General features: G+C 41.7%; 1 protein-coding gene across 2 annotated transcripts in view; it reads right to left on the reverse strand.

Annotated features, from left to right (window-relative positions):
• The window catches only part of EIF2B3 (eukaryotic translation initiation factor 2B subunit gamma), a 102,778-nt gene that overhangs the window by 14,820 nt on the left and 63,579 nt on the right, over window positions 1–24,379 (reverse strand). For both annotated transcript variants that reach the window (XM_086462794.1, XM_086462795.1), the window contains exons 7-10: window positions 19,126–19,256; window positions 18,283–18,476; window positions 14,110–14,187; window positions 13,254–13,402 (exon numbers count right to left, since the gene is read on the reverse strand). In XM_086462794.1, coding sequence (XP_086318920.1) covers window positions 13,254–13,402; window positions 14,110–14,187; window positions 18,283–18,476; window positions 19,126–19,256 — 552 coding nt within the window. The remainder of the gene's footprint in view (window positions 1–13,253; window positions 13,403–14,109; window positions 14,188–18,282; window positions 18,477–19,125; window positions 19,257–24,379) is intronic.

A 24,379-nucleotide genomic window follows, 5' to 3' on the forward strand; every position in this document is an offset into this window, starting at 1 on the left:
GAGGCACTCTGCTATATTCTCCTTGGCTAAACAGCCACCGCGGTTCCTGCCTTGATTAACAATTAGGTGCTATTAGTCCTCAAAGTTGTTCTGACAGCATCCAGATTCATGGACACTGTTGTGTGTGCACACACGCACATTTGATGAACTGCTTCATAATGCAAACCATATTTATTTTTTTCCCAAAAAATGTAGTATATTTTTAAACTTTTCAGCACGGTGAAAACTGATACCTTCTGACCTTAAAATCCAAAGAGCATGTTCAAACCCATAAGAGGAACTAATTTGGGGCATCTGATTTATGGCTGAAATTTCAATTTGAATTTGTTTTAAGTGTAATCACAAACTGAAAGTCTGGCAGCTGGGTGTTTTTCAGAAAATAAATAAAAATATTCAGTGTGCATCTGCATTCTAGAGAGAGCATTTTACAAGCCCAGTCCTGTAGTGGGAACAGATGTAGCTAAGACATTAATTTGTTATACAGGTACAACGTGCAAATGGAAGCATACGAGAGAGAGTGTGCATGTACTCTGTGTCTGTGCATGCGTGCATGGGTGTATGTTACGCGGCTGTATCCGAGAGACAGAGGGGCTGACTTTGGGGTGGTTTTTTTTTTTGAAAGTGAGAGAACAAGAGCAAAAGGAGTAATGGCCAAGGAGGCATGGGGGGATTACAAGGATTTAGGTCTTTAAACTGCAGACCACCTAACAAGATCACTCTGAAATGCCACTAATTTCAGTTAAGGCCACAGACCTCCCTTCCTCTGCCCTCCCTCTCTCCCCCATTGTAAACAACTAATCCCAGCAGAAAACAACAGAGAGCAAAATGTACACACATTCTGCAACATTCCAGGTCCTTCTTTATCTTTTATTTATTTTTCTAAAAGGTCAGCGTATGTATGGAGGGAGGGGGGAGGGGAAGAAAGCCAAAAAACCTCAAGTCCATCTCTTGTGTGGGCTTGAAGGAAGCTGGGAGAAAGCAAAGTCCAAGAGCATACAATATGGAGCTTTTATAGCACAGCAATTCCTGGACTTGGCTTAATTTTCCCTCCCTCTATTTGTGGCAAAGTCACATAGCTTTAAACCAAAGGACAGGGTGGTCGATTACATCTGAAAGAAATGTAAAGAATTGAGAAAGAATTCCATCTCCTGTCAAAATTATAAATAAGGAAGTATTAGTCCCGGAGACAGGCTGATTTACGCAGCCCTGGAACTGCTGACTTTCAGACTGAGTATCAGTCTATAAATCAAACTCTTAAATCAAGTGTGTCAATCGCTGTAGCACTGCAATACATAGGAAAAGCAAGGCACCTACCACTGAAAGCAGGAAGATTGCCAGGAGACTGAGGTGCCATACCCTTCTTAATTTTCTAAAGTGTAAATTTGAGATCAAACATCCTTTGGGGGAATGGGAAATCAAAACACACAGTGCTCAGCACACTGGGAGCAGGCTGCAGGAGTCCAAGACACAACCCCCTAATTACAGGCTACCCACTGATTATTTAGGACTCTGTGATTAAAGTGATGAACGCTCCTGGGAGAAAGGGGCTTAAGTAACTGAGGTCAAGACCTCAACTGCAGCTCTTGCCCTAGTTGTGCAAGCTTAGGAAGGTATGAATGTCACAGGTTTGCCTTACAGCAAATCTCCTGAAATGCCAATGGAAGTTATCCAGGTCTGCTAGTTTAATCCAATCGCGCCAAACCCCTGACATTAATCTTTGTTGGGCAGCAAAGCAAATGAGGTGTCTAAAATACAGTGCTTAGAACTATACACTCACAAGGAAGAAAGAGCCTGAAGCACAAAGCTTAGGACAGCCTGTTGGTACTGCTCTGCCATGCCAAGAAGTCGGGTCTCTTGTTCCTCCAGATGAGCTACGAAATGGAGAGACTGATTCAGGAGTTAAAAGCAAAGGGTGACATGCCTCGGCAGCTACTTTGCTGACTGTGAGGTAACAGCTGTGGATTCCCCAGCGAGCAACATCCCATTCTGCCCTGACCAAGAAGATAACAGCCACGATAGGCACCTTAATAACACTGAGAGGTGGCCAGGAGGCAGGTAGAGCTCTAAAACCTACCAGCAACCTCTCAAAGAATCCCCCGTTAGCTAGTGAGTTGGTGGCTGCATAATCACAGGGCTGAGGCACAAAGATCATGAGAAAACAGGGAAGAGGCAAAAACACTACTAGGAAACTTGGGAACCTGAAATGTTGCCTTCACCAACACGCTTTACACACCAACACATTTTTACACCAACATGCTTTTACACATTAACAAGCGAACTCAGGGCACTGTGAATCTTGCGTTATACACTCAAGTAAATACCAAAGACTACAATAGATGCCAGCAGTACGTGCTATAATTCATAGATGCATTTCAAAGCAAGCATTCTTAAGTGAATTTGGGCTTTGATCTCCTGTTCTTCCCCTTGGGGGTAACAAAATCATTCTACCAACCCCCCTAAATTCTTCACCCGTCTCTGAGGGTGTTTTCGCTAAGTAACTTGTTTCATGTCTCTTTTCTAGCCAAGCTCATCACTATGGTATGGCTCCTTTACACTTCTTCCCCACACCCTAAAAACATTTTGCATTACATATTGCATATACTTGCCAGCACTCGTATTTTCCAGTGAAAGTTCAACTGACCTTAAAGGATTGCCTCAAACCTACCTTAACATGTTTTATTAAGTGAAACTTAGGCTGCTGGGGGAGGTCGCCTGGAAGGTTGTGCCTCACCTCTGAAACTTCAGTTAAATCCAGCTGATCTTGGAACAAACAAATTGGTTTTGCACACTTCAGCGAAAGTACACTGCAAAGAGTTTTTACACCAGGAAACGCCACACGCAGGGAAACTGACCTCCCTCTGGATTCTCTGTTGCAGAGCGGGAGGGCCATGTCCTGCACGATTTTACAGACACTGAGCTGATGCCCAGGAAAAGCTATTGATGTCTATGTGGAGGTAACAAAGCAGAAAAATTATATGTTCACTTCCATCTCTGGGTTTACTTTACTTTCCCACTAGCTGGCAGAGTCAGACTGAATGGGGTAACCGGCACACACAGTAGAAAGACACTTGGGTCTTTCAAGGGTGATTCCGGGTTGAGAGCTGTATCCTTCCACAGGACAATTATTGGTTAAATCCACTTCTGTATCATATGGGCTAGGTTGACAAGGAAAAGGATTTTCTGAATGTCACCCTTACAAACTGAGCCTGGCTTCTTAGAGCCAAGCTGAACTTGTTCAACCCAACGGTCCCCTTAAGAACTTATAGGAACGATTCTGCCACAATGTGATAATTTCTTCCTTTTCCATACCCAGGTTGGCGAAGAATTTCAAGAGCACCAGACACACTCACACCCAGATTCCCATCAAAACCCAACAGCAATCAGTTGCTTGTGAAAAATCTCCATGCTCTTCGATTAGACCCATGTGGCTAGCAGGAGGCAGAAGCTTATTTATAGCTCTGAAGTCAGACATAACCCTGGCCACCTGAAGAAGCAGATCAGCAGAATGAGAGGAGATGTTTTAAAATGCCACTTTTCAGAGCCAGCCTGTGCTTTAAGTTCAACATTTGGTGTACAAGATGTTTGGAAAACTGGGAAGAGCTCCCTGCACTATCAGGGAAACATCTGCATCTGAGATTAAAGAACAGGTGATTTATTTAAGACAGATTGATGTACGAGGAAGCTAGCCAGGAGAAAACTTTTCTTTGAGGAGCTACTAGTAATAATGGTTCAGACATTCACAAGCTAACAAGTACTGTATGAGAAATATCCTAAATACATTAGATACAGTAGAATTTGACTTCAGTTGAAAGTAACTGAAAACTAGCCCTGCAAGCAGCTCAACCGCTTCCTGCTCATTGGTTTCCTAGTCTGCCCTCTCTTCTTCAGTTTATATTCCTGAAAGCAAACTCTGCCAGCCAGAGGTTGTTTCTATTCAGTATCTCATACAGCATGTGTATTGAATTAAACAGTAGAATGAAAATTATGGTTCCTGACCAAAAACGTTTACAGTTTAAAACCAAGAGGTGTGACAGAAATGACAAAACATAACTGATACAGAATCAAGAGAAATAAGAACCCTTTTACAGGCAAGGATTATCTAGCTTTCTTCATACATTCATGTTTATCAATATCCATGATATACTTTATCCATATATTTAAGCTAAGCATGTGCTTTTTCTGAATAAATTTCTCACTTTTCATGTGCATTCCATGATATCTATTCTAAACTCATTCTTCTTTCTAGGGCTAGCATAGGGCAGGGGTGCAATTGGTGGTGTGAAACAAAGTGTCCGGAAGACAACAGCCATCTTAAAAAATGGTTCAAGATACAAAATGTTTGGGAATCCCAGCATAAGCAAATCCTTATTTCTAGTTTTGCAAGCTATGGTGCTGGAAACAGCTTCATCTCCTCATTCCTTCTCATGAGGGAATGTACTATAAAATATATTTTACAATTTCAGCAAATGTTGCCTTGGCAATAGGATCATTCCTTTGTACTGCCATTATCCAAGGGGAAAAAGACTACTTATGCACTAAACCCCTATAAACGCTCAATTCTATCCTGGTTTTAATTAGAACTTTTTTCAAACCGCTGACTGTTTCTACATCAGGTGCTGATTTGGCACTATTGAGAAAACAACCAATAAACTTCACAATCAATCTGCAGTTAGTAGTCAATCCAGCTCAGCTTGCTTGTTGTTTTCTTCCTTTGTACATGTTCTCACAGAAAGTAGCAATAAATTGGAGACGTGATAAACTAAAGTAGCCTTTAACCAGTCACACGTGGTCTCTCTCCAGTCCTCTCACTGAGTAACATTACAGCATCTGTGCATCTACTTTCATACAAGTAGCCAGAACACCTTTAACAAAATCCAACACATAACTTACTGTCTTCATATGACTGAACAAGGAAGATGCTAATGTGGACTGAGGTAGCATTTTCAGTGCCAGTCCTTCCTCCACAAATCTGGGTACTTTAGTCCTTCATACAATTTTAAAATCCAGCTTATTGTTTATGCCCAGGGAGTGAGAACTCCCCAAGGTTGACCACATCTCCCCGTGGGAACTGTCTAACTTTCCCTCTGTCCTCAATATTCACATCACCTCCCTGCAGTTATCGTAACCCGCGTGCTCGGTGTCACCTCCCTTGCACTCCAAGTTCCCTGATGCTGCAACACTCTGCAGTTTGATGCCATCATTTGCAGCCTGACCCAAAACATATCTGCTTGGTTTTTTAACCCCTTCCCTTTCCAAAAGGTAACCTTAGCAGTATGTCTATAGGGGGAATTTCAGCAGTTCTTTTTAAGTAGTATGTCTTTATGTAGTTCCAACAACATGCTATAAGCTTTACAAACACAACAAGGAGATGAGGTTATTTTCAATAGTTCCTGCCCCTGCATGCACATACACAATAACGTCACAATAACATCTACAATCCCAATCTTACAGTTCCTGAACCAAGACTGCCCACTGGCAGGCTGGCAACTGTCTGTTGCAAACTCCTTTCTGGAAGGAACTGTCTCCTTCTCCCACTGCTATTCCCAGTTTGGGATACAGCTTGAGGAGTTCAATGGTGAGGAATCTTTTGAGACATCGCATCAAAGTATATCCACACGACAGACACCAGGATAAAGATCCCATTGCACAATTGAAGGGGGAACCTTGCAGAGTTCCAGCCAGAGAACTACTAAATGTTAGTTAGGAAGGCAGTACCTGGCCATCACAGCTTGCGATTCTACATGCCCCAAATTACACCTGTGCTGGCAAGCCCCTGTGCCACACAAAGTATCTTCGACAGCAGACTGTAAAACACTCAGGAACAGAGATGCGTCTCTATAAGTTACAAATGAAAATAGGGAGACTAAAATGAACATTGGAACAGCTTCCCAAACCTTGAATTGTTCCTGACTTTCAAATGAGGACTGCCATCTTGTGAAGTCAACAGCTGCTGAGGTCAACGCAGCAGGCACTGCCTAAAATTCTCTGGCCTGTTTCAGGCAGATGATCAGACATTTCATTTATCTTTTCCATCATCCAAAACCAATTATCCCCAATGAGCAGTTTTACTGATAAAATTATGGGTAACACAGGTTGAGCTTCCTTGGTTACTCTGTGAAGATCTGGTACTTTCTAGCTGTGCAGGTGAAATCTTGATGCAAATCTTGGGCCGTTTGTGTCTTGCTATCACCCCCTCTGATAATCACAGCCCCCCGATTATGATTTCCATAATAACATCATTTGAAGCAGAATACTTTCCTGTATTTCCTTGAAAAAAGAAAAGCAGCAAAATACTTCATTTCAGAGACTAAATCTGCCACAGAGCCCTGATGGTACTGACTACCAGCATGTCAACAAGACCATTTCAAAGTATGGCTTACTGAGGACTCAGTATTTATCCAAGCTTTTCATGATTACCTCCTCAGCTAACCTCTAAGTAGTCCACAGATCAGTTTTTTTTTTTTTCCCCCTTACTATAGTCCCATGTCTTGAATCCTTCCTAGGGAATTGTTAATTTTCCATGACCAAGGAAGAAGGATATACTGTGCACATAACAAAACGGCCAAGCTTCTTTCAGGAAGTGTATACAACTGACATAGTTTTACTAACAAACAAGAGATTTTGAAATCTTTATCTGCAGGGATGAAATAAAGGATTCCACATGCTTTTCCTGTTAACATTATTTGTAATGCTCAGAGCATTTCAGCACAAGGTCCTTCATGACCAGAGCAATTAGATGTTCCTGCTGCCAGAAGCTAACAAACGAAGCAAAACTACAAGACTGGTAAAAATAAAGCCAACGCTTGTGAAAAAACCCAACACATCAACCGCCAACTGCCAAAACAGAAGCCTGAAACAAAATTCATCCATCCATATCTATGTCTCATTTCAAGGAAGTGAAAAGTGCCTCAGTATACCAAGTGAAACACAGTTACCACGCTCAGGTCAGCATAATTTCTTGCAAGACTGTCTGCAAGCCCCAACAGCAGTAATTTCTGTTCTAATCACACAGAATCATAGAACGTTACAGGTTGGAAGGGACCTCAAAAAATCATCTAGTCCAACCCCCCTGCCAGAGCAGGACCACCTACAGTAGGTCACACAGGAACATGTCCAGGTAAGTTTTGAATGTCTCCAGCGAAGGAGACTCCACAACCTCTCTGGGCAGCCTGTTCCACTGCTCTGGCACCCTCACAGTGAAAAAGTTTTTCCTTGTGTTAATGTGGAACTTCCTGTGCTCCAGCTTCCACCCATTGCCCCTTCTCCTGTCATTTGCCATCACCAAGAAGAGCCTGGCTCCATCCTCCTGACACTCGGCCTTTACGTTTTTGTAAACATTGATGAGGTCACCCCTCAGTCTCCTCTTCTCCAAGCTAAAGAGACCCAGCTCCCTCAGCCTTTCGTCGTAAGGGAGATGTTCCACCCCCTTAATCATCTCTGTGGCTCTGCGCTGGACTCTTTCCAGCAGTTCCCTGTCCTTCTTGAACTGAGGGTCCCAGAACTGGACACACTATTCCAGATGCGGTCTCACCAGGGCAGAGTAGAGGGGGAGGAGAACCTCTCTCAACCTACTGACCACACCCCTTCTAATACACCCCAGGATGCCATTGGCCTTCTTGGCCATGAGGGGACATTGCTGGCTCGTGGGCATCCTGCTGTCCACCAGGACCCCCAGGTCCCTTTCCCCTATGCTGCTCTCTAACAGCTCTCTAGGAAGAAATCAGGGTGGAGTTAGAATCACAGAATAGTTTGGGTTGGAAGGGACCTTTAAAGGTCATCTAGTCCAACCACCCTGCAGTAAGCAGGGATGACTTCAACTAGATCAGGTTGCTCAGAGCCCTGTCCAACCTGACCTCGTATACTTCCAGGAATGGGGCACCTATCGCGCTTCTGGGCAACCTGTTCCAGTGTTTCGCCGCCCTCATCGTAAAGAATTTGTTCCTTATATCTAGTCTAAATCTGCCCTCTTTTAGTTTAAAACCATTACCCCTTGTCCTATTGCAACACACCCTGCTAAAAAGTTTGTCCCCATCTTTCTTATAAGCTCCCTTTAAGTACCAAAAGGCTGCAATAAGGTCTCCTTGGAGCTTTCTCTTCTCCAGGCTGAACAACCCCCACTCTCTCAGCCTGTCCTCACAGGGGAGGTGCTCCATCCCTCTGATTATTTTTATGGCCCTCCCCTGGACCCACTCCAACAGGTCCATGTCTTTCCTGTGCTGAGGACTCCAGAGATGGATACAGGATGGGGTCTCACCAGCGTGGATTAGAGGGGCAGAATCACCTCACTCAACCTGCTGGCCACGCTTCTTTTGATGCAGCTCAGGATACGGTTGGCCTTCTGGCCTGCGAGGGCACATTGCCAGCTAATGTCCAGCTTTTCATCGACCCACACCCCTCAAGTCCTTCTCCACAGGGCTGCTTTCAATCCCTTCATACCCCAGCCTGTATTGATACCAGGGGTTGCCCCAACCCAGGTGCACAACCTTGCACTTGGCCTTGTTGAACCTCATGAGGTTCACAAGGGCCCACTTCTCCAGCTTGTCCAGGTCCCTCTGGATGACATCCCATCGCTCAGGTGTGTCAGCTGCACCACTCAGCTTGGTGTCGTCTGCAAACTTGCTGAGGGTGCACTCAATCCCACTATGTCATTGATGAAGATATTAAACAGCACTGGTCCCAATACAGACCCCTGAGGGACACCACTTGTCACCAATCTCCATCTGGACATTGAGCTGTTGACTGCTACTTTTTGGATGTGACCATACAACCAATTCCTCATCCACTGAACAGTTCACCCGTCAAATTCCTAACTCTCCAATTTAGAGAGAAAGATGTGGGGAACAGTGTGAGCCAGAGTCCAGATAGATGACATTCATAGCTCTTCCCTTGTCCAGTGATGTAGTCACTCCATCACAGAAGACCACTAGGTTGGTCAGGCAGGACTTGCCCTTGGTGAAGCCATGCTGGCTGTCTCAAATCACCTCCCTGTCCTCCATGTGCCTTAGCATAGCTTCTAGGAGGATCTGTTCCGTGATCTTTCCAGGCACAGAGGTGAGGCTGACAGGTCGGTAGTTCCCAGGGTCCTCCTTTCTATTCTTTTTAAAAATGAGTGCAATGTTTCCCTTTTTCCAGTCACCAGGGACTTCACCTGACTGCCATGACTTTTCAAATATCATGGAAAGTGGCTTCGCAACTACCTCAGCCAATTCCCTCTGGGATACATCTCATCAGGTCCCGTAGACTTATGTATGTTCAGGTTCCTCAGGTGGTCACAAACCTGATCTTCTCTTACAATGGGAGGGACTTTGCTCCCTTAGTCCCTGTCTTGCAATCCATCCACTTGTGAGGTGTGGGAAGAGAAGTGTCAGTGAAGACTGAGGCAAAACAAGTTGTTGGGTACCTCAGCCTCCTCCTCGTCTGTTGTTACCAGTTTGCCAGTCTTGCTTATTGGGGGGTGGTGGTGTGCAAATCTATCACCACAGACATCACTTTTCATTTGCAAATGGCACAATCTCCGTACACAACCAGCTTCAGTCAGTCTGCCAGTGTGACAGATTGTTCCTTTGCAAGTGAGCTGTAATGAGGAGACTCCTGCACGAAGGACATAGCAATCCAGGGACCCTGTTGTGCTGCACCACCACTAATGCAAACAGAACAAAGAGAAGGGGCAGCCCCAAGTACTAGAGACTGAGGATGCATACAGCTACTGCAGGAGCATTTAGATATACAAAGTTTTCAAGTGACCTATAATTTCAGCTCGATTAGTAGATTTTTCTCCAACTATGTAACTCATTGCAGTCATTTGTCACTGAGCTCTGGGGAGCCATCCAGCGGGAAACAAGAACCGTTTCCCTGACACAGCCTGTCACCTGGGCAGTCAGCATCTCTCAGCACTTGTGCTGTTGTATAAATTACACCCTCCCAGCTTGGTCAAGTATGTCCATCACTCAGCACATATGTAATCTTCACTATTTTATTGTCTCATTGATGGAAGAATTAGCTGCACAGTGGGAAGCACATTAAGAAAGGACTACCAATTATTTTGCCCATGTTACTAACTTCTTTAATCCCCTGTAATCTCTTCTAAGGGGGGATTCATATCTACTCAAATCACTTCACATATATAATGTAGCAGAAGCACTACACACCAGGGAAAACAAAAACGCTGCTACTGGTCCTTGAGAGTATCAAGCACAACAGCCATCGCTGGAGAACGGATCATAATGGGCAAACAGTATGCAATGGCACTGTCCAAGCTAACCTCAGTTCCTTGATCCATTCAGTTGGGAAGGTCATCATCATCTAGGTCATAACCTCTGTTTCTCCAATAATGAGCGAACTACAGCCTAACAACAGGAACCTAGTTTTGTTCTAAACACCTTGTGGTGTTCCCATCTGCCCAGAGAGAATCTATCTATCCATTTCAGAAGCTGGTATCAAATGTGGTGAGGCTATTCAGCACCTGGTTTGGAGACGTAATTTGCGGATCTTGAAGGTGCAGGAACTATGGCACAGGACACTCAAATCACATTACAGAGTGAGATAAATCACATTACATCAAGAGATAAAACTTTTTCATCTGTTTTTTGTTGTTGTTGTTTGTTTGTTTTTTCCTATATTAACATAGTGAACTGAAGCTGCTGATCACTGTTGCAGCTGAGATAGGGCAAAAAAAAGAAAGAAAAACGTAAGATTCAACCCAGAGAAGCTAGGGGTGATGTAAGCGGTAAGGGAATCACCAAGGCAGTGCCACATATAATCATAGCTTTTGATAAATGAACTTAGAATGCAGAGCAACTTTTGCATTTGGTTGTTCTCAGTCTCCTGACTTTCAGAAATTATTTACTTGATCTTTCTTTCTTTTCTGGCTTATCTCAACAGCTTTGTCTTTTCCATAGTATGTGCCCTACTGCAGTCTTCTCAGCCTTCAAGTTGGTATTACTGCAATGAACACTGCTGGAACTAGGCTTCAGTTACCACTCACATTCGATTAGGGCATTAATATTGTAGTTCATTAGTTTGGTGGAGCTGCTTATGTCAGCATTAAAATGTATATTCTTTAAATGACACAGTTTTTATCCACTTCTCAGTGCAATTCCAGAAGTTTCTAAGATACAATACCTTCGATGGCGTTAAAATTGGCTTGTCAGTCATTTGCTATGCAACAAAAAATGAATTAGATCTGTTACAGCACTTTATTATGCTCATTTTGACCCATATCAGCCAACATATACTAACTTTCTAATTAAAGTCCAAGACATTCTCTGAAGTTGGTGATTAGATAAAGCCTGAGTTATTTTAGAGACACTCGGGAGAAGAGATGTTTGTAAAGAGTTGTCGTCCATTGTGGGCAGTTGAAAGCAAAACCACATATAATTTATCCACCTGTTAGAAATGGATCCATCAACTCACGTAAGAATCATTAGCATTTTAACAAAAATCTGTCATATTTAATCAAAGTCATGAAAGAGGGTCAAAATACATATAAATTCTTCAATAAGTTACAAGAAAGACTTCTTTCAACAAAACTCAGCCGTTAGAATATTTCTGTATCTCGCTACCTGTGTATGTATGATTTCATACCCCTCTAATCTTAATGCAATAAGAAATACTTTATCAGCTCAGTATCTGTGCAGATCTACGCAATATGAATTACAGTATGCTTTGAAATGAAGGTCTATACTCTTAATTCTGGCTGCAGAGGAATAATTACAAATTTGACTCCGGAGCATCAAGTGTGCACTAACCATAGAGCAGGTAAAGTGGGTAAACTCTTGGGACTATTAGGTTTTTCACTCAATGGTGGTTACATTGTTCTCACTGAGTGACTAGGGATTATATTGTTTTCCAGAAATTCAGAAAAGCATTACCCCAAAAGTTAGTTTATCACTCTTAAAACCCATAATATATCACCATCTTTATGATGCTTGTGGAATTTTGTGGAATGCTTAAGACAACGAGCCTGAGCTCAATTTAGGATTTAGTAGAGAATACTACTATATACCAGTGCAGACAAACACAAGCTGATGTGGGACTCTTCATAAAAATAGCACTATTTATAAACTTAAATGCCTCTGTTGATTTAATGGCAGAGCTGCTTACCTCATATGCAAAACCATACCATTATGACTGTAGCATCAATTCATTAATCAAAATGACAGAGTGTCTCACAATCAAATGAGAGAGGTTCTGGTACGTCTTATGACAGCAGTGCTTGTGATACAGCCATACTGGATCCATTTGCAATTGAACTGGAAACCAGCTATTTTCTATACTCAACAGAATTCTGATTTATGATGTGCTTGAAATTACTGTGGATTTCTATTAAAGACAAATGGCAGTAAGGTACCCTACTTACCTGTAATTTAGTTATGTAACAGTAGTATCCTCCATAGATCCCACATCCTTTGGGGTTTTTTGTTTTTCAGATATGCAACTTTCAGAGCCAACTTGGCATTTTTTAAGAGTTTGGCCTTTTTCCTGAGGCCCTAAGCAAACCTCAAGCCATGAAGGAAACGGGAATTTATACAGGCCTGCACAGACTCAATCAGCAGTTTCCTTTCCACTGACATCCACAGGAAGCCAGCATGTATGGAAAGATGGGGGCATGCAGACATTGACAATTACAGATAGGCCACTTTTCCCACATTTGGAAATGTACAGCTCAAGCCTACCTATTTAGTTAGTGTCTTTAATGCATGGGAACCCTCTACTAGCTGGCAGATTTTCTCTTTGAAAAGTTTATTCGTTTATTCTATTACTCAGCATACGCAATGGTAAAGTAAAGCTGCAAGACGACAAAAAAGGGCCAAAGAAAATGACATTCTAGGTGAAGCTGTAATGTTCAAAGGTGATAAGGACATTTCTAGTCAGTAAGTGTACCACTTTAAAATATTTGTGCCTCAAATACTTTAGGTATACTCATAGACCCAGCCACTAAAATAAAGCTTGGGAGGATGACACACAAGCTCATTACAGATACATACATTCACTTAACTTACTTACACATTCTGAAGATAGTATGATCTCCTCTAAAAAAGAAGAATTTATGTTCCAAGACTGCAGCCCTCTCGTTAATTCATTTCACTTGTGCATTTTTAGCCTGTTCATAGAGACTTATTTCTGACTCAGTCTTTAGAAACACACCCCCTGGTATCAACTGTTCCAGCTAAGGATTGCTTACAGGACAAAAATAACTGACTAGAAAAAGAAACTGCAAATTTAGGGGCCCAATATACAAAAAGGTGACATACCCTTCCTCAATTGTAACAGAATTCATGATGATGCAGTTTGTTATCTTAACTTTGTCTTTTATGGTACACATGCTGCCGATGACAGAGTGTTTAATGGATGTCTTCTCTCCCACTTGGGTGGATGACCCAATGATGCTGTCCGATCCAACCTAGGGAAGAACAGAAAGTGGAAAAAGTACCTGGAGCTGTCCAATATGTGTTATCCATACACTTTTTCCAAACAGCACATCTCAAGCACTCATCAACAAAGTGCACCCTGCTCTACCCTTAGGGATCCTTAGCAGAGGAAAGACCTAGAAATTCGGGGCCCATCCCATAGGCAGACAGTTGGACAGTCTTCCCAAGGTCCATTAGCTTGGTAAAACTCCATTAGCTGGTCCAGCTCTGTAGGCCTCATGCAGCAAGTTAAGCACGGTAAGAACAGTCCTGCTGGTACCGGCTGGTTTCACTAAGGTTTGCCCAGTGAGTCCTATGAAAAGGAGGCTTGAGGCTGGTATTCAATCAAAATGCTTTAGCAAGAAGCAGAGCTAAAATACTGACCCATTCTGAGTTTGGTGTCCTTTGGGAGGCAAACTGCTCAACTACCATGAACTATTAGGGAATGAGAGACTGCAGCATCTGACTTGGGAGTAACATAGAATTTTTACCAAACATTTTTAAAGATGGAGACTGAAAGGCAGGAACCCATGGCTGAGTCTATGAGGAGACTCTGGGCTGTATCACCTACATTGTAATTCTACACTTCAGAACTCAGCTTCACTTCCAACAGTGGGACTGAATTTTAGGAAGCAGTTCTTGAAGCAAAGGGCGGGCAGATTATATTGAAAGAGCAGAGACAGGGAAAGGGAACACTTACCATGCCTTTATCAGTGATCTGTGCAGATCCATGAACCAGTGGCTCTTCCAGACCCAGATTAAGCAATAGCTTGGGAACCTGGATGGAAAAACCCACATCACAAGTTAACATGACAGTGCTGTACCCACATGTTACATAAACAGCTCAAAGATGGCTTTAGTTTCTAGTGCATCTACCGTAAACATTTTAACTTAAAGGAAAACATAGGTTCCTGCATTTTAAATCATCTTCCCCTTTTGTAAAGGAGACAGGTGTACTTCCACTGCAGTGCACTGCATGTATCCTCTCAACTTAGCTTCCCACCTGTGAAGCACTGGATCAGCAGCAGCAAGCAGGCTGGCTCCAGCTGAACACAGTGACGTCCTGTACATGACTACAATGTCCAGCATCTGCCATTTCAAACCAGCCCAATGTGTTTTACACTGTTCCGTAATGCAAGAGAGGGAAGCAAGTAATATCAAATATAAATCAATAAACTGGCATAAAAAGATTAATACGTTCAGCCCACTCAATAAGGTTTCATGCTGCGGTACAGGCAACAAAAAAGTATTTCAGATGTTTAAGGAGAAAGAAACAAAGTTGACCAAGTGGCTATTCCAGATGGTAGAAAGCTGCAGGAGAAAATGCTCTTGACAGAAAGAAGGCAGGTGTTAGACAAACAGACCAAGCAGTGATGGTAATAGAGAGAGAGACGGCCCATGAGGTAGCCAAGAACGAATCCATGGAGAGAAATTCTGAACTGGCTCCTGAAAAGAAAGGGGAGCCAGCATTGTAGGAGGATGGGATATCACTCCATCATTTGCCCTTTCCTGGGTGAAAGAGCAGCTCACCATTCTGCATCATCTCCTGGTGTCAGGCTGGGGGCCAAGGTCACACACCACAGAAGAGGCTATGACAGCACGGATGGGGATTTCAGGGGAGGTGGGAGTCTTGCAGCAATGCACAGACAGTGCTGTACAGAGTTAATTGCAGCGGTGATGCAATGTATGATGCATCTTCATAGGACAGAGATGGCAGTTAAAGAAACACAGGAGATACAGAAGGCTGCAAAGTGATGCATGAGGGCTAAGAGGTCTGTGCCATGGCCAACTGTATGCCTGAGTGAGAGGCAGCGTGTGCCGGGGCTGGTGTGGAGCTCTGCACATGCTGTTTGGCCAGCCAGGATGTGTGCACTGACTGTCCATCTGGGAGGTCAACTGGAATCTCAGCACCACAATGGTGTAACTGGGTTTGCCCGAGGGGAGGAAGTGGCACTCATTAAGTCTCTCTTTTCTCTACCCAGGCACTTATTTTTACAACAGTTTTAGAAAAGTTTATCTTTGACATCCCTATTGCTCTGTTAAATTTGGCTGAGAGTTGCCAGCAATTTCCAAAGGTGCTACGAAGGAGCTGCCATACAGTACGACTGTGTAAAATGACTTCCTGAGAAAGCTGGGATAACAAGAGCTGATGGCTAGGGAGTGAACCTCAAGAAGCAGATCCCACAGATCTGAAGAAGTTGAGACCAGATCAGAATAAAAAAAAAATAAACTCAAGATCTCAAATGAGATGATACTTGCAGGAAGTTGGATATTCATAATATGACCAGCCCGTTTCCCTTCCAACATGCAAGGATGGAAAAATAGTGCTGGTTTTCATACGATAAGAATTTTCACAGTTTATGTTTCATTCAAATGAGTGAGATGAGCTCAGATGAGCTCACACCTCTGAGCAATCATTTCAGGCTGCCTGTTGTCCCCTGTAGACATTTCCACATCTGTATCTCTTTACATCTTGAAGATGGTCCTTCCCACTAGACCTGTGTTTTCTTTGGTTTTAGAAAACAAGAGTAGGTGAGATCCTTCAGTCCAAGGTGCAGGCACTACAGAAAACCACCATCTTACCAGAACACCACAACCAGGCCAATCTGCCTGGATGATGTTGGCTTGGTGAAGGGATGTTTTCCTCACCTGACACATAGCTGGGCAGCCACAACAGATAGATCCAGGAGAAGAACACACACTAGAGCATACCTACAGCATAGGTTGGAAAGATTCCTAATATCCAGCTTTGCTCTGTGGGAAGGGAAAGAAACAAGGAAAGGCTCTTGCCTTCCTCAGTGGAAAGGTGGTGTGATGAAATAAACAAAGGATTTTACTAGCAAGAGCAAAGCCCCAATTAGAATCAGTCAATGGTACTGCAGCCTGAGGGGTGACCCAAGAAAGCTACCAGCTCAAGCATTTTGCTCTGAAAAGGAAGGTTAGATAGGGGGCAGGAGTCAGAGGGAGTGCCTGGGTCAAGGGAAGGTTTAAGATGTGTTTGGATTTAATTCATCTTACAAAGAAACTATTTCCTGCTATTGAAGATAACTCCCTCCTGAACCCACCTGCCCACACACAGGCTGCAGGCATCCAGAAACCCAGCTGGAAGTGAAATGATGTGAGTAAAGTGTTTCCTCACCAGAAGGGCAATGGGTTAGGATGCCATTCCTTCTCACAGCTACTGGACTGGACTGCTACTGCTCTGGGAGGCTGTCCTCTTGGACAGCAAAGTTATATGTCCCAGCTTTGCAGCCAGGGAATCAGAATCTGGTTTGTGAAGATAAGAGCAAACAAGACACCAAAAGTCCTACTTAGAGGCCAACAAAACAGGTTTAAAAAAAGCTGATAAAATTAAATGTGTATCTTTTATGAGGATTAGCAAGAGAAACAAAATTCAGTGGCACTGAAAAAAGGAACTCCTTTCTCACAACCCCTCATTAAGCACCATTTTATGTTTTACCTCCACATAGTTTCCTTAGAAATTTTACCATTCTGGAAAAGTTAAAAATTCAAAGAAAATCCTTTCCAATGTTGAAGGCCCCAGTGTGATTTCAAAACACTAATTCTATGTACCACCCAGGAGCAAACACATTTCCTGAACTGACCAAAATGTAGAATATTTAGGTTAAAAAAAAAAACCCAACACAACAGAAAAAAAACCCACATGGGGTCTGACTGGCTCAACTCAATAACTTTTTACTGAAGTGGCTGCTGCCAAATGTACACGCACACTTCCCCTAGCAAGTGGTGCTCTCCCTTAACCCTTTGGGCACACTTGTTCTTGATATTCTCGGGGAAAGTTTTGCCTTTCTGACAACAGTGCTGCCTCCCTCCTCTCTTCCTCATGTCCCTAACTTCACTTTATTTCTGTGCTCCTCTACAGGCACCAAGGAGAAAGAGCTCCAATGTGTGAACTCAGTCTGCCATGCTGCAACTCTAATTTGCATAACTTTATCCATTCATTTTATTAAAAAGAAATCAACTGAATCTGAAAGCAAAGACAAGACAGTGACCACTTCCAGGATTCCCAGTACAACTTTATCGCTCTCCCAGCCCCACTTCCAGAAATCTTGAGTCTTTCCCAACTATATTTCCCTATCGGTCTTTCAAAACTAGAGGAAACTGTCCACTGTTGATAGCAACAAAGTTCATCACTAGCAGAGTGAAGTCAGAACTTGTACACTGCATCAGCCAGTGTAGTTAAGAAAAAAACCCAACAAATTGTATTAAAAGCTTTTAATCATCAGCTCATTAGCTAGTACAGGATTTCGCTAATCCTCCCCTGTGATCTTTTATTTTTCGAATTCTCAGTAGTGTGAAAGTGAAAGCTGCAACAGATGAAGATTTCACCTCTGTGTTTTACCTGGAGTGCCACTGTAGTGAAACCTGTTCATAATTCTTTCATAATGGAAAGCATTAGGCAATTTGAATGTATGAGTACTTTAAGTCTTCCTGCAAATCATTAATATCATTTGTCATTTTCACTTCGATAAACATCAGTTAGGAAGAGAATTGATCTCGCCTTTAGGGCATGGAGGACATTGCTTAGATGAGCTATCAAAGCTGCTTCAGCCTTATTTTCCACACTTCTTGGCTCTTTGGTTGCATGTCTTGCCACCCCCAAAAAACAGAAGAGTGCATGGGGTGGGGGTTTTCTTAGCTAAATCAAAGCTATGGATTAAATTAGTGACATAACTGTTTCCTGGCCTCATGTCCCTATCCAGCAACCAGGAGGGTGATGTGCCCAGATAACATGGCACCGCTTCAATTCCCACACACTCCTCAGCTGTATCATGGGGAGCCACTCCTGGAGGCTAAAATGTCTGATAAACTAATGCTGTATTCCCATGTGGCAGCTCTGTATTCTTCTCACCTGTCGATTAGCTTCAATATACAACCCAAGAGTATTCACTCGGTAGCACAGTCCCTCTTTCATTATATGGACGTAGCAGCGCACTTTTCCTTCATGGAGAGTTTCATTCATATCTCCTCTATGATCATTCCAACAAGAGTTATCTGGAGCAGGTTTCAGCAAGCTATTTTCTTCCTTTATGAAACTATAAATGTCTGGAGAACACACACATGCATGAAGTTAGACAGGATTTAATGAACTACTTTCTGAAGAGGAATACTATTAAAAAACTGTTGGTGAAGGGAAATCTTTGCTTCACATCATCTGAATGGCTAGATACTCAGCAATCATTAACAGATTTTATCACATGTAGTGAGTAAGTGCTTATTTTTATTCTGCAGGTGGGAATCATGGGATCAGGACAGATGCAATGTTTTGCTCAAGGTCATACAGGAGACAGCAGAAATGCTAAAAATGAATTGCAAGATCTGAGGTCCTGTCCGGTTCCCAGTGCAGGGTGGTTAAAGTTTAGTTTGTTGCCCTATGCAATTTTAGAAACTCCCTCCTAAAATTGTATTTTCAAAAGTGCATTTACCTATACTGCATTCTAGAAGAAAAAATACAGAGCACCTAGCTGATTTGCTTTTGATTTATACCAAAATAAGGGAGGCCAAAGTATTTATATAATGCAGAATACTGTTTGAAAAAGAAATCTACTACAGTCTTTGTTATCACGAAGTACAAGAGAAAAGAAAACCAAATCTGCAAACCAGTGTTTCAGGCTGATCCTGTGCTCTACCCAATAATTCAGCTGTAGCATATGAGCTTTAAAACCTTCACCAAATCTTTGATACTTGTACTAACCTAGGGATGCTTGTTCCTTTTTCTTTTGGTCCTCTTCTTTGTTGTCTAGTCCTTGCTGCAATGATGTAGGAGAAGAGAACTGTCTCCTAATCAGATGTGGAATCAGTTCACTGCGGAGAGATGTGATTGTCCTGGGGAAGGAGGCACACACATAAAGTCCACAAATGCTGAAACTCACATGTCTTCGTTTTCTTTGCACAACATTATCATTTTGCGCATTTTTGTTCTGAGGATGAATCAAAATGCCAGGTACTCCAAGGCACCTGGCACTAAGACAATGTCTGCTAGTCATGTGCTTCCTTAATGCATTAAAGCAGAAAGGAAGATTCAAAATAAGAGAAAACCTTAATCTTCAGAACTAATTCCCCTATATTTTGACAAAGATGCCTGTAATTTAGTATGGCTTCACCCTGAAATTCATGCTCGTGTGCAGATAGAAAGCAGAAAGTACCCACATTGTAATGACAACCGAAATCCACTTTATGTGGCTTAAAAAATAGCATCAATTGACAGGAAAAGAGACAATAAAGTGCCTACAGAGGAAAAAACAAAGCGGCTCCTTTTCTTTGTGATAAAAATACGGAAATGCTCAAGGAAATATGAAATATCAGATCCCTAAATGAAAATTTTTGACACAGACATTATTGATGCCCTCCTGCTCACATAAAACATCACGAACATTTTAAAGACTCAGTCCTTTAACCAAGAGAAATCAATACATTTTAACAAGTTTAGGTCCGAAGAGTTTCACGCTTTTTAGGTGCCCTGATTCAAAATACATCAGTGAACAGAAAGCTTCCAAAGGCTTCAGCTGGCAATACACCCATCTTCCCTGAGTACAGATTTCAACTTTTATTACATTCATTTTGACACTCCATTACTAGGAGGCAGAGAAATCCCATGAGGGGTTTGTGATAAAGCAGGGACTTGAACCCAAGCCACCTATGCCTTAAACAAAGACCCTGATCACTAGATTCTTTCCTCTTGCATTGATTTATCCATTACAATGAACCAAGAAAAACCTCTCCCCAATAGACATATACCAAAGTAGAAAGTCTACTGTACAATGGGATTATAACCCTAGTAATTTCATTTTGACTATTAGAAGATAATTTTATTTTTCAATAAAGTATTTGGAAAAAGAAACAACAAATCAATAGTTTTTACAGTTGGAGTGCAGGAGACACAGTCTTAAAAGAGCTTTATTGTTGTTGTTTCATTATTTTAACAATCTGCATTTAGTTACGGAATTGTGGATTATTTAAAGTAGTGCTTGGGAAAATCACGCAGAAAATGAAGTCCGACTTGGCATGTATAAGAGGAAGTGCTAAACTTCAGAGGAAGGACTGGGAGAACTAACACAGAGAGTTTGGCTAGAGGAACTCAACAAATGATAACCCGCAAGAAAGAGGAGTTCTTTAGAATGGAAGACAGCAAAACTAGGAATTAACTATGGGTTAAATTAAAAAAGGAAAGTACTAGAATGAGTATCCCGGAAGTGATTTTGGTTGGCAAAATCTCCAGCAAAGGGGGATCTTAAACAGTTCAAACTTTAAGAAACATGCAGCTCATAACCTGCCCAGGCCCCTGTTCAGGTCAATGATAGTGAAGCAGACCTAAGGACCAAAACAGTCCTTCCTGTCTCTGACTTTGATGGGAAGATTCATATGTGATTGCCAGTTCAGCCCTATGAACAAATGCAGTGTTTTCCTTTTTCCTGACCAACCTTTCCTTCAGTCCTCAACCATAGGTGTGTCACATCCTCTGTCCTGCAGTGGGATGATCTACCCCATGATCAGAAATTCTGCTCTTAGTTTTCATTACAGACAAGGAAAAGCTCTACTCTCCAGTCTCTTCCCCATCTTGAAAATAAGGCTATAATCACCTTCAGATAGCTGTATTTCAGGAACTAATGAAGGAAAACACTTCATTCTTTAATCACCAAATTTCTCCCTGCTAACCACTTACAGGTGTGCTCTGCCATGGCCACCCTGGCCCCACGCTCTGACACACGTGTGGCTGTGCAGATGGGCAGTTTACTAGTTTACAATGTTTGCCTGCAGCTGTACCATTCAGCAATGATTTCCTGCTAGGGTTTTATACTCCATCCAAAACCGACAATCCTATGTTTCCCTCAGAGGCTGGCCATGGCATTTATAAGATATATTACCTATAAAATATCCAAGTATTTGGCAGTCTTAAATAGTCTGATGCAAAAGACAACACAACATGGTAGGAAATTGAAAGAAGTGGAAAGGGGTAAAGACAAAGTTTTGCCTGGTTTTTGACGGTTTACTCTTTCTTGGCCAAACTCCTGAAGCTTTCCTGCAATTCTCTGAAGTACTAGCCACGTTACTTCGGCAAAGGTGGACTAAATCTCTGAGTCATCCTTAAGATGTGGCTCAGAAACACACCCTTCTTACTGGAAAATAAAAACCAGGAAGGTTTGCCTTTGCTTGCTGTTCAAACAATTTATATGTGATATTACAGGAATCTGCGTTTGGAAAGTATTAAAAAATACACAGTAAGGCACGCAGTGACAAAAATTTGAGAATTTTTTGTGACAGATCTTGCAAATGTGGATATATGAAGTGATAGTGTGAGAATATTATCTGACTGTCAACAGCAGGGGAGACCAAACATCTGGCTGGGACTAGGAAAGGAATTTAAATCAAAGGAGGGATAGGACTGAAGACTCTTCATCAAGAGGGAAAAAAACTAGCAAGAGTTTGGAAGAATCGACTAGCCTGTAACCTAGATTCAGGAGAAAACAAGCCAAAAAAGGTTTTTGGACTAGTGTGTTAAAAATTCTTACAATCAAATCTGGAACTACATGTGCCTATATTAAGAAGAAATAAGTGTAAGATTGTATATGCTGAAGAAGCCAGTCTTTTTTTATTCTCTCCAGGTTTTAAAACTTGGCATCCCCCCTGGTTTCTAAGCTTGTTGTTTTCTTTAGCACCAAGAAGTAAGAATGAAATACCCACTGAGATCAACATCAGGAAAAATCTACTATAACCAGGAGAAAGAAAGTGGAGGGGTGGATGGAAAGAAAGGAGGACACACAAATGTTGGCAGAAATCCAAATCTAAGCCAACTTGGAATAAACCATGCTCTGACACCTCACAGCAAAATCCAGACAGCAGAGAGCATAAAAATGAACCTGCTTTTGAGAAATATTTGCCAAAATAAACATGTTTTCATAAACTACAGCTCAAGTGACAAGCCTTTTTCACTATCCTTCATGCCCTAAAAGTTGATTTTTTAAGTGATATCTGTTCGTTTCCAACAACAGGAGATTGCAGCAATTTCGAAAGGGGTTGATACTGATCACATTTTAAGCACATAAAAAGAAGAAGTATCTCGGGATGGAATCTTCCATTCACGCAGGTCACAACAAAGGGGGATGTTGACAAGAGACACTGCATACATGGGGAAATGAAGACAACAGGGCAGTTGAAATTCATGGTGCACGTGCAAGAAACAGCTGGGAATTCAAGAGTAGATGAAATTTTTAAAAGCAAAAGAACCCACTGGAAAAGTCTGTTAAATGTACCTAAGAGCTCAGAGCACACATCAGTCATTTGCAGTCAGCTATGCAAACTGTAGACTCAGACCTAGGCATTATAAACCTAGGATATTCAAGGTTAATTTTATTTAAAGTCTAAAACATTAAGGTACCAAAATGTTACTTGGTCAGACAACTGTAATTTTACCAAGTACTATCATTACCAGAGAGATATTAAGTATCATACCTTTAGAATCCCTTTAGCCCTGGTCCCTGTGCACTACAGTATCCTCCCAGTGTTCCTGGGATTTTAGCATGACAGCAGAGATAAGGTTCACGGTAAATTAAAAATTCTTACTTGTGAAAAATATTAGGTGAAAAAACCCTAGATCTTTAAGTTTCATATTTAAACACAGCTATGCAGAAATTTTCAGTGAGTTTTAACCACAAATAAAATTAGAACAGCTTGGGATATGGCAGAATTAAGTTTGTATCTATGTATATATTATATTACATTACGTTACATACATTATGGCCCACAGAGGGCCAACTTTTACTTGTTGGTGAAATGCAGCTGCCTCTGGGATGAAGGGAAGCTTATTGAAACTTTAGCAAGAAATGAAGAACAATGGAGCCAACTGAAACACAAGAAGAGTTTTGGGGAATAAACACAAATGTTGACCACTTAAACTTAAAAAAAAAAGAGTGTATTTCACAATTATGCTTCAATGGGCTGTGATTTCTCTTAGACATACATATTGCTGGAGACTCTGTCTTTCATATGACACACAAAATAATGGTTCTGACCAATGCTGGTAAATAAAAAAATCTTATAAAATATTTTATAATAATAGAAAAGTCTATTTAAGTCTAAGTTTAGATGACCTTGCAAAAGTCTAGATACCAGGAGGTGCTGTTTGGCTTGACTCACAGCAGGAATGGCAGCATCCACAGCTTTTATTTCCTGCAGCTTCAGACACCCTGAACACAACTGTCAGTTCCATTTACCAGCTGTCATTCATTTTAATTTTCCATGTTTAATGTTAAACACCATAAAACAGTATTAATGAGTATTAGCATTTTAATATCCTTCTTGTTTTATTAATCTGTGATGAAGCATGAAATCTACTACCGCTGTCAGCACCCACCTGTGAAATCTTCTGTTACTCTCCATGGACTAGTTGCAGGGGGTCTCCCTTGCTATCATTATTGGCACAATCAGCCACATCTACAGGTGCAGATAGTGTTTGTGATTCCCCACTACAAACAAGTAGATTATTAGCCCTTGTATACCTACCTTTGCCTTTTTTTTTTTTTTTTTTTTTTTTTTTTTTTTTAAACAGGCTAATGTTAGCTCTTGTACAACTATGCAAGCATACAGTGGGTTGGGTTCTGATCTTAGCTCCATGCCCTTCAACAGAAATTCTTCAGTTCACATCAAAAGGAGAACATGAGGCTGTGTTTCAGACTGGTGCTCATAATTAATGTTAGAAATGTGTACATAAATACAACTAAACAAATCCTAAGGCACTTACAGTCTTGGCCAAGAAGAAGTTGCATGTTTATGCAGAACAATAAAGATGTAAGAAAAAGGGAGAGAAGGGAAAAAAAAAAGGTGTGTTGGAAGAAAGAGAGAAAAGTTAATTCGGAACCCTGTAGGTACATAGTTCATGGTTCTCATCGCTTAAAGGATAAAGCCAAATAACATTTAAAAATTCCATGTAAGCTGGGAGTTCTCTTGTTGAA

Source organism: Leptosomus discolor, chromosome 3 (assembly GCF_034619465.1).
Source record: "Leptosomus discolor isolate bLepDis1 chromosome 3, bLepDis1.hap2, whole genome shotgun sequence".
In the NCBI taxonomy this organism is placed as follows: Eukaryota; Metazoa; Chordata; class Aves; order Leptosomiformes; family Leptosomidae; genus Leptosomus; species Leptosomus discolor.